The sequence below is a fragment of the Astyanax mexicanus genome, chromosome 20, assembly GCF_023375975.1.
Source record: "Astyanax mexicanus isolate ESR-SI-001 chromosome 20, AstMex3_surface, whole genome shotgun sequence".
Lineage (NCBI taxonomy): Eukaryota > Metazoa > Chordata > Actinopteri > Characiformes > Acestrorhamphidae > Astyanax > Astyanax mexicanus.
In genome coordinates, this window is record NC_064427.1 from 16675409 (window position 1) to 16686519 (window position 11111).

The 11111-nt window shown below is 34.9% G+C and overlaps 1 protein-coding gene across 2 annotated transcripts; it reads right to left on the reverse strand.

The window, feature by feature from the left end:
• Nucleotides 1-358: 358 nt before the first annotated feature.
• paqr3b (progestin and adipoQ receptor family member IIIb) lies at nucleotides 359-10358 on the reverse strand. 2 transcript variants are annotated; one of them, XM_007229920.4, is made up of 7 exons: nucleotides 10220-10358; nucleotides 8282-8486; nucleotides 5791-5953; nucleotides 4323-4478; nucleotides 3734-3931; nucleotides 3191-3281; nucleotides 359-2964 (listed from the first exon to the last, which is right to left on the reverse strand). In XM_007229920.4, the coding sequence occupies exons 2-7, from the start codon at nucleotides 8464-8466 to the stop codon at nucleotides 2804-2806; spliced, it is 954 nt and encodes a 317-aa protein (XP_007229982.2). In that variant the 5' UTR covers nucleotides 8467-8486; nucleotides 10220-10358; the 3' UTR covers nucleotides 359-2803. The 2 variants fall into 2 exon arrangements, with proteins under 2 accessions (XP_007229982.2, XP_022536684.1); XM_022680963.2 differs by having other exon boundaries at nucleotides 8282-8502.
• Between the last annotated feature and the right edge of the window lie 753 nt (nucleotides 10359-11111).

Below are 11111 nucleotides of genomic sequence, written 5' to 3' on the forward strand. Positions count from 1 at the left end.
TTAATATTGAACACCATATTAAAGCTATACACAAACACATGGTGAATTATTTTTAATAATAAACCAGAATATATGTTTTATACTTTTAGATTTATCTTTGAAGACAGATCTGCACACTCTTGGTATTTCAGGGCGTTTTTACACCTGTAGTTAATTTCTCCCTGTTTGGTTTGGTTTTACAAAAGGTATAAACCTAAACGCACCAAAATGTGCACCAATAAACCACGTGAGCACATCGTCTCCTCTGATTGGTCAGAGCTGTCTGGCGTGGGAGCAAAAAAAGTAAATATAGTGAGAAGAATCTGTGTTCCAGAGCGTACATCTGTGCAATGTGAATCTGCTTTAACACAAAACGCTGGAAATTACTCATATGCACTTTTAAACACAGTGTTTTTAATGGTAGTCACATGGCTGCATGCAGTGATCGCAGCACAGACCATGTTCTTAGTGTGTAAACAGCATGGAGCAGCAGTGACAGTGCTGCTCCATGAACCACATAGTGGGTGTGTACAGTAGTGACAGTGAACCACATAGTGCTGGTCTGAAAATGCCCTTAAGCTCAGTGTCCTCATGAGGGAGAGTCACCTGGAATAGTTTACTCAGCGTCTTGAAGGAAGAAGTTCCTGGAGGTGCTGAACAATAGTTGCTGCTTTTCCTTCACACTGTGAAGCTACAGCTCATCCCAATTAAATCACCTCAAATCATCAGGGGTTTAATGTGGAGGAATTAGACTTTTTTTCTGTTTTTTTACGTAATTCTATGTGTCCCTTAATCGTTTTCATGCCTTAATATTAATCTACAGTGTAGAAGATACATTAAATAAAGAAATGCAAAAAAAAAAACACTGAATGAGAAGGCGTGTCCAAAATTTTGACTGGTACTGTATATTATATACTGTATTACATAATGTTTGTTGTTTTTCACTGTTTGACAATTAAGATTTTATGATGAATGCACCAATATAAATGATGCAAAATGGAATTTTGCAGCTGGAATAAAATGTTTTCACAGTGACTTCCATTGAAAACTGTGGAGATGCAATGTTTTTGCATCACTGGTTTGAATCACTCATTCGAATCCCGGTCATGCAGCTTGCAGCCTGCATCAGCTGCCAGAACCCTGAGAGAGCACAGTTGTTCTTGCTCTCTCTGGGTGTGTACAGTAGATGGCGTTCTTTTCCCTCATCAGTCCTAGGGTGATGTGGATCAGCACAAGACTGCGTCTGTGAGCTGATGTATCAGAACCGAGTCGCTGCACTTTTCTCCGAGCGTTAGCGCTGTGATGCTACTGGATAAAAAAGAGGGGCGTCCAAATCTAATGTGCTGACATTACAGTACAGTGCGACAGTGTGAGGTGTACCAAAAAACACAATAAAATAAATACACTAACCAAATACACTAGCGCTATGAGAAAAGGGTCTGATGGGTTACATTAATGCTTAAATACTCATCATCATTATCATCATAATAAAAAAGGCTGAACATCTGAGAGTCTGAACATTTCACACCCCGTATAATCACATAGAAAAAAAACAGGAAAAGTAGATCACATTCAAGTCAGGATGCAAGTTTTACAGGCAGTTCCAGAATAATATGTTCATACTGGCTCTATGATTACCCCTTAATATTCATTCAATCAAATATTCACTGTGTGCGTGTCTAATAATAATAATAATCCAGCAGTACTGACCTTTAAAAGCCTCAGAAGAGTCCGTAACAGAAAATCCAATATTCCAGTTCCCCAAAACCCACCACACTCAATATTACAGCGTTTAACATGAGCTAGAACACTGGGCTGTTCTCAGTCTGAGTACTACAACTCAATATACTGTATAAATCAAGCGCCTTATCATACAGCTCTGAAAAAAAAATAAGAGAGCACTTCAAAAAGATGAGTTTCTTTGATTTTACCAAATTGAAAACCTCTGGAATATAATCAAGAGGAAGATGAATGATCACAAGCCATCAAACCAAACTGAACTGCTATTTGAATGTTTGCACCAGGAGTAAAGGCATAAATGTATCCAAAAGCAGTGTGTAAGACTGGTGGAGGAGAACATGATGCCAAGATGCATGAAAACTGTGATTAAAAACACTGATTTCTGAACTCCTAAAACCTTATGAATATATACTTGTTTTTGTTGCATTGTTTGAGGTCTGAAAGCTCTGCATCTTTTTTGTTATTTCAGACATTTCTCATTTTCTGCAAAAAACTGATTCAGAAACTGAAGTGGTCTTTTCATTTTTCCAGAGCTGTATTATTAGAATATTTTCAGACTGCCAGCATAAAATTTTATTATTTAGATATTTAGATATTGCATATCTAAATTGTACTCACATCAGATTAGCAGAATCAGAAATTAAATGCAATTTCAGATGGATTTGAACGTGATTTCATGCACCTTATCATTTCCAGAGTGATGGAAGTCCAAGATCATTTTTAATATTTTCAATATTGCAATATATAAATATTTTTCCTCAATATCGTACAGCCCTCTTTGGGTCACTGTCTTGCCACATAACCCACTCACAGACAGATAGACTTACCTCTCTGCTGGTATAATTAACAGGTACATTAATAATAGCATTAATAATCTATCCTGGTCTCAAGGCAGCAATCAGCTCCAAACTGGGACACTGCCACTCCCCATGCTTCACAACTAGGATTTCAATATCACACACTGCAGTGGCTCAAATCAGAACTGAAAATACAGGATTCAGAGAAAGAATCCACTGCTCTCGCTCATTCCTAAACGCTTTAATATTAAGAGTGTGGTGGTTAGAGCCTCTATTCTATAGCAGCACTACCCAACATTGCTGCTGCTGATGCTGCCGCTGTGCTCCTGACAAGGCTGACTGTGTCTGTAGTGCATGATATAAACTGCAGTCTGGTGCCACCAGTAGAACATCAGCACCACCAACACGTGCCACAGCTGGTGGCTCGCACCCAGGTAGTTCACCTGCCCTGTTAAAACAACACGTCCTTTTTTAAGCATTATTGTCATAATTATCTAAGAATTGCCAGTCATGAAAAATACACCATATAAGAAGCTATAGCCTTCATAAGATGCTTTATGTTTATTACTGATTAGTAATTCATATTCAATTCAATGCAGATTGGCTTGTTCTAGATAATATTATGAGGTGGCATCACACCAACTTTTATAAAAGATGGAGAAGTGAGCACTTACCTGGAAAGTAGCGTTCAGGGACTTTACTGATGTAGAACAGGAAGGCAGAGGCAGCAATCAGATACATGATCATGACTCGAGGGAAAAACACCTGGAGAGGAAAAAATAGTGCAATTTTTTTGTGGTAAAACATTTCCTTGATAACCTTATGTCCCAATCTTAAGTGTAACCAACCAAAAAAATAAAAAAAAAAGTAATGCAACAGCAAAAATCAACAACAAAACTAAAGTGCAGCAAATTAGTGTGAGTACATTGCAAACAAACTATTAAATATATTAAATGCAGCAAATAACAAAATAAATATAAAATAGACTGCTTTCAAGAAGATCTCAATAAAGATTTTTTTTCCCAATATTATAGCAAACGATACAATACAGAATACCCCTAGTGCCCAAGGAATTTAAATCCCTTAAAAACATTTCTGTTGAGATATAGTTAACAAACAATAGCTTATACAATCCAGAATTCAGTCCCAATTACAATGACAAGCCTTAAAACATAAGACTACCACCCCCATGCTTTACAGTTAGAATGAATCCTTACCTGAACGATCTCAGTGTGGAATCCTCCGTTCAGCCAGACCCAGTGGCAGGCCGGGATGATGCCATATCCTGCCACAGAGCAGAAGATGGTGGAGCGGAGGGTCTTCCACTCCTGGGTGTGGTAGAGCGGGTGAATCTGAGCTGAGAACACGGCTAAAATCAGAGCCAGAACCGTCACCAGGTACACCTGCCGCCACAACTGAGGAGAGAACAGAGTTAAAATCATTTAAAGCTTAACATTGTTGACACAAAATAAACATATATGTTTTATTTACTGACTCATTTACACCTGCTAACTGCTAATCTGACACCTGTGAGTTACAGTACAATAGCACTGAATAATAAAAGAAAAATAATAATAATAAGAATCATATTTGCAGTTAAATATTTGATATTGTATGTGTACAAACTGTATATACAGTGACAGTCAAAAGTTTGGGCACACCTCTTCTCATTCAATGTGTTTTCTTTCTTTTTAAGATTTTTTTACATTGTAAATTTAATATTAAAAGACTATATTTATAATGACTAAATAATTAAATCACAAGTTCTGTACTGTTATTAAACACTAATATGAAAGTGTGTCATACACTGTTGCAGTAGAAGGCGTAGAAGACCCCCGGGACGTAACAGCCCAGAATTCCCACAGATATTCCAGCGTAGTCCAGCGATAGCCATCGGCGACTGGTCTTCTCCGAACGATGGCAGCAGAAGAGATGATATCCCACAGAGCACAGCATACACACCTAAACACAACAATTCGTCAACAAGCTGCACACCATAAACACATAGACTGACACGCTACGTCACGAGACAGACACCAGAGTCTCGTGACTTTACACCTCATTCTGCATACAATTCACAGCAACTTATACTGTATATAAATATAGGAATTCCCAAGATGGACAGATCCCGATCAAACAACGTTTTTACACAGGGGAATGGCTTACAGGGGTAGTCAGGGACAGGCAGGGTCAGTATCAAAATTGCCGCAATAACAAACAGCATACCAGAGTAAGCAGGCAGAGGGGTTTAAAAATACAAATAAAAGTTGGGAACACTGAAAAACAATCAAAATAAATGCTTAACAGAAGAGCTAGAAAGCTAAAATCAATACCCAGAAAGAAACAAAGAAAACTGGGGGATATTTATACAGGTCAGTCCAGGTGTGAGCAATCAGAAGTTTGGCGAGCGTGAATGCCGTAACATCACGCTATCAAGAGAATCAGAGAAGTCTGGTGAGTGAGCATGCTGGGAAAGGGCTGACATCACCCAGTAACCCTTTATGAACAATAAGACCTTTGGCATATCAGTGTACTGCCCATTATTTAAATAAATAAGAAAAACACTTCACACTTTAGTATAAAATACTGTTATTAATTACATATACAGCTCTGGAAAAAAAATTGAGAGGACTTCAGTTTTTGAATCAGTTTCTCTGATTTTGCTATTTATAGGTTTATGTTTGAGTAAAATGAACATTGTTGTTTTATTCTATAAACTACAGACATTTCCCCCTTAATTCCAAATAAAAATATTGTCATTTACAGCATTTATTTGAAGAAAATGAGAAATGTCTAAAAACAAAAATAATGCAAAGAAAACAAGTATACTCATATGTAAGTTTTAAGAGTTCAGAAATCAATATTTGGTAGAATAACTCTGGTTTTTAATCACAGTTTTTTCATGCATCTTGGCATTATGTTCTCCTCCACCAGTCTTACACACTGCTTTTGGATAACTTTATGCTGCTTTACTCCTGGTGCAGAAATGTAAGTAGTTCAGTTTGGTTTGATTGTTTGTGATCATCCATCTTCCTCTTGATTATATTCCAGAGGTTTTCAATTTGGTAAAATCAAAGAAACTCATCCTTTTTAAGTGCTCTCTTATGTTTTTTACATAGTTGAATGCTCAGATTTAAAACCACTGCTTCTGGTTAAGACTTTGTGTATAGATATGTAAATAAATGTGATTTGTTTTACCCCAAAGCTCTTAATTTACATGAGAGATACGATAAATCTAAATTTCTTTTTTAATGCAAATCCTGCATGCACCAACCTGAAAGCAGAAGAGCCCTATGGAGTAGATGACGTAGTCCTCTCTGGAAGCCCCTGCGGCCGGCAGCACTGAGGACATATCATTCACACCCAGCAAGAAGAACAGCAGAAAGCCCAGGAGATGACTCCAGATGTTCACCGTCTCGTTGGACAGCACAAATATGCTGCAATATTGAAAATCACACCCATATTAGTGAATTTAAAGGAGAACTCCATGGTGAAATTGACTTTTGGTGCCTTAAAACATAATAAAAAGTACTTATCTTTGTTGAATAACTCTCCTCCACTCTCCTGCAGCTTTCTGACATCCAGTATTTTGTGCACTTTGCCCAAACAGGCTTTTAGAAAATGAGTGAGACAGGGCATAGTTTATTAACCTCTGCAGATAAATCACTTTTTACACCGTTATCCAGCTCAAAGTAGCTCCACACTTCATTTGTCGAATCCGGAGAGTCCTGATATTTAAAACGAGGCATTTATTACTTTAAAACTGCACAAGAAGCTTAGTAAAATCTCTGTTTTAGATCGCATAGCGTAGGTAAATCTCCGGCGCCGCCATCTAAGCAAATTTAAGTCACAATAAGTCAACCGTCGAGCAAAACGAATAGTAAAACTTTTTTGAGCAATGTTTATGTAATTTGTTGTTGGTTCTTTTTTTTGCATTCTAATAATCGAGAGTATCAACCAGATATTTTCAGCATTTTCAGCTGGAATTCATGCATTTTCAAAGGAATTAATTTTGCAATCTGCTCAGAACTATCCTACCTATTCGTTCTAGTTGTTCGACAGTTGACTTATTGTGACTTAAATTTAAGATGGTGGTGCCCGGAGATTTACCTACACCAGCGTTTGTGGGGCGTATTGCAGGTGGGGCGCAAGGAATCAGAAGACATTAACATTTTTAAAGCCTGTCCTATTAATGCCTCTCTGTTTTGCCAAAAAAGGAGCGAGGGGGTTGCGGGCAAAGGCCCCGGATGTTTAAAATGTTGCCGGAACAATGTAAACAGTTAAACAGGATGATTCCACGCTAACAGAGAAACAAAAGACTTCACTGAAAACAAATTATACATCTCAGCTTAAGGTTGAGCATGATCTGAAAGTGGCAGGATCAAGTATGCAACCCCATTTTGAGAAGATGTGTAGTGCAAAACAGGCTCATTGCAGTCACTGATGCTGTGATAAGACAAAGGCATTTATTTACCTGCCGTACCTAAATTTTACACAGAATGAAAAGTGAGAAACTAAACAATAATTTAATTAGTAGGACAATTTTCTGCATTTTTGAATATTAATGTTAATGTTGTATCTGGTGTTATAATGTTACTCACTGGTTTAGAAACAGAAATGAATGTTACTTAAATAAATTATAAATTTTTAAATTGCATTTTAATTTTATTACTATTTTGTTGGGCCATATGGGACAGGTGGGGGGTGGAATTTCCCCTTCTTCTGAGGTGGGGAATGATAGAAAAAGTTTAAGAATCACTGACCTACATTATGGGATGTAAACAGCGGCTTTTAATAATTTTCTTTTGACTTGTGCAGTTTTAAAGCTCTAAATCCCTCGTTTTAAATATCAGAGCTCTCCAGATTCTACCAATGAAGTGCTGAGATACTTTGAGCCTGAATAACAGTAGAAAAAGCAATTTATCAGGGCAAATTTTTCCCCTGATATGGTTGTTGTACAGAGTGCTGGGCAAAAAGCACAAAATGACTGGATCTCACAAAGCTGCAGGAGAGCGGAGAGGAGCTATTCAACAAAGGTAAAAACTTTTTTATCATGTTTTAATACACCCAAAGTCCATTATACACGTATTTATTTTATATTAAAACGTTCTTACGTCATACATAAATTACATACATTTGAAGAGAAACATGTTTCGTTTACAGAATAATTCCATATTTTTTCCTGTAGCTTTAATATACACTTTATTATTACACTTCCAATGTAAAAATCAAAAAAGGAAAGAAAACACACAGAATGAGAAGATCTCATTCTGTATCTAAATTCATAACATACAGGGTTCATACACTTTTTAACCAATATATTTCCATGACTTTTTCATGCCTTCAAGACAAATTTTCATGACCATACGATTTTTAAAACATCAGTGCAGACATAGACAATACAAAAATTAACTAAAACTATTACTGAAATTGATTATAGTAGGCCTAAAATAAACCTGAAACACCTGCTCCATTGTGTAGGGCTAAATTACTGGCTCAAAGTAGATTTTCTCCATCGATAAACGGAACCACAATATTTGTAGACCAAATTTCCATGACTTTTCCAAAACTTTCTGTGTATTTTTATTTTCCATAACGTATCCAGGCCTGGAAATTGCTTTTTTCAAATTCCATTACTTTTCCAGGTTTTTCATGACCGTATGAACCCTGAACATAGTATTTATTTTTCATATTAAAAGGAAATACTATATAATGTCGCAAAACAGAAAAAAGCTACAGATGCACACTTTAAGACACTTTATTACCTTTTCAGACACAGTTTAGAGGGCAGGTGAGCTCTGTATCCGTCCGTGATGTACGGGTTCTCCTTCAGAAACACAGGGATCTGTTCATAAGTGTACAATCGGATCCCTCTCGGCACCAGAACCGGCCAATACTGGTAGCTGCCCAGCTCAATGTAATGAGCGCTCTTCATCATCTTTTGAGGCATCTTGGTTTATCTGGACACAGCTGGTGTACAGGAGCACTGTGGAAATAACATCAGCATATATAGAGATATTTATTATTAGAAAGAGCTATTCTACATAAGATCTGTCTAAACGTATCTAGACACACTTTGGAAGTAGTGAACCCATTGCTAAAATAAGCATTACATTTATTATAAAATTCTACTGATTGTGGAAACTTCACACTAGACCTCAAGCAGCTTGGTCTGTGTGTCTCTCCACTCTTCCTCCAGACTCTGCTCCCTTTAAATTACAAATGAAATGTAAAATTTTCTGATGATCAGTGATGGTTTGGAGAGACATGTCATCTGCTGGTGTTGATCCACTGTGTTTTATTATCAATTCTGAAGTCAGTGCAGTTTTGTTTTCCCACAAAACCTTACAGCACTTCATGCTTCCCTCTGCTGATAACAACTTTTATGGAGATGTGGATTTTATCTTCCAGCAGGATTTGGCACACTGCCCACACTGCTTACCAAAAGCACCAATTAGTCTTATAATATAATATTCAAATTTTCTGAGACACTGATTTTTGGGGTTTCACTGGCTGTAAGCCATAATCATCAACAATAAAAGAAATCAACGCTTAAAATAGATCACTCTGTGTGTAATACACCTATATAAAATGAATTATTACTGAAATAAAGTAACTTGTCAATGATATTCTATTTTTTTTGTGTATGTTTAAGTATGTTTTTTACATCATAGTCAGAAACAGAAACTAAATTTCGGGCTATAGTGCAGATTTAGCTAACATTTCTATTTTATTTATTTGTATATTGAAACGTTCTAATCCTTTTTTTACATAAATCTGAAAATAAACAAATTCTTGTTTGTTTAACACTTTTTGTTTACAGAATAATTCCACATATATTCGTGGAATATATTTTTTTTATTAAATTTCCAATGTAAAAATCATAGAAATAAATATTCATAATATATTATTTCCTTTATATTAAAAAGTCGCAAAACAGAAAAAAAAATGGTTTGTATTTATTTTTATTGTTTACAAAATTCCACCTTAAATGGTACAGGCGCTAATAACAACTGATGTATCTTTTTAAGGTGGAAATGAACAATGGGCAACAATAATGACATACATCTGACACTTTATTGTTATTATTATCATTGTCATTATTATTATTATTATTATTATTATGGTATTATTTTTATTTTTTTGTATTATGTGCAAAATTCCACCTTTAATGGTATCACGCTAATAACAACTGGTGTGTCTTTTTAAGGTGGAAATTAATAATTCAAAATGACATACATTTGACACTTTATTGTTATTATTATCATCGTCATTATTATTATTACTTATCATTGTCATTGTCTTTATTGTTGTTATTATTTTTATTTGTTTGTATTATTTGCAAAAATCCACCTTAAATGATACAGGCACTAATAACGACTGGTGCATCATTTTAAGGTGGAAATGAACAATTCAAGGAAGAGGTTTGCTCAGTCAGTTAAATACGCTTATTTCTTGAGTTGCTATAACCTAATAAATGAAATGATGATTAAATACTGTATATTCGTGTTTAAACTGCTGTCTGGAACCGCTGATTTTACCCGCACTGAGTTATAAACTGTTTATAAACCGCTGGATCAGCTGCTGCTGCTTCTGAGGTTAGCTAGCCACCATTAAAGGCTAGCATGCTAACAGCTCTTCTAACACTAATTTATAAAGATTCAGATTAAATTTATAATATTTGACCGAAGGAAAAATCTTACCTTAAGGTATCGATACCATCACCCCGCTCTCAGCGCTTCACATCTCCGCAAACTCCTGATTTTAACACATTGTTATTATTAATATTAGCATCGTAGCTACTGCTGCTACTGCCGCCGCTGCCGCTGCTGCTGCGGGTCTGGGTGACTCATAAATCCTGCGACCAAAAACCTCCAAACTACCATCAGGTCACCCCACTGTATTTACTACCCACAATATTAAATATTATTTAACTAATTTATCACTAATTTACCATTAAACCTGTTGTTTGAAATTTTATATAATATAATATAATATAATATAATATAATATAATATAATATAATATAATATAATATAATATAATATAAATCACCCACTGTATTTATTACACACAATATTACACATAATTAAACTGATTTATTACTAATTTAACAAGTAAACCTTATTTTAGGACTAGTAAAACAAATATAAATGAATCAATAATATAATATAATAATGTTTATATTAATAATTAATATAAATCACCCCACTGTAATTATGACACACAATATTAAACAAGCTTAAACTAATTTACCACTAATTTAATGATGTTAGAACTAGTAAAACAAATAAAAATGAATCAATCATATACTAATTTGTATAATATTAATTTATAATATAATATAATGTTAATTTTGTGACAGTATTATATAAATACATTTCTTTTTTGGTACATGACTACATATTTTCATTTATATTTTAAAAGTTATAAATAATGTAAAACGTTTAATTAAAGCAATTTAATTAAATTTTAACAAATAAACATGTTTTAGAACTAGTAAAACGCGAAACTTATTTAAATAAGTGGTTTATAGAGGTTTGTATTTGTGACAATATTTTATAGATAAATTACATTTTATATTATTTTAAGCAT

Coding starts and splice junctions, on each gene's coding strand:
- paqr3b (XM_007229920.4), bottom strand. CDS start 8,466: ATGCCTCAAAAGATGATGAAGAGCGCTCATTACATTGAGCTGGGCAGC. Junction 3,932..4,322: donor ACGCCTTCTACTGCAACAGT/GTATGACACACT, acceptor TTCTCTCCTCAG/TTGTGGCGGCAGGTGTACCT. Junction 2,965..3,190: donor CCCTGAACGCTACTTTCCAG/GTAAGTGCTCAC, acceptor TTGTTTTAACAG/GGCAGGTGAACTACCTGGGT.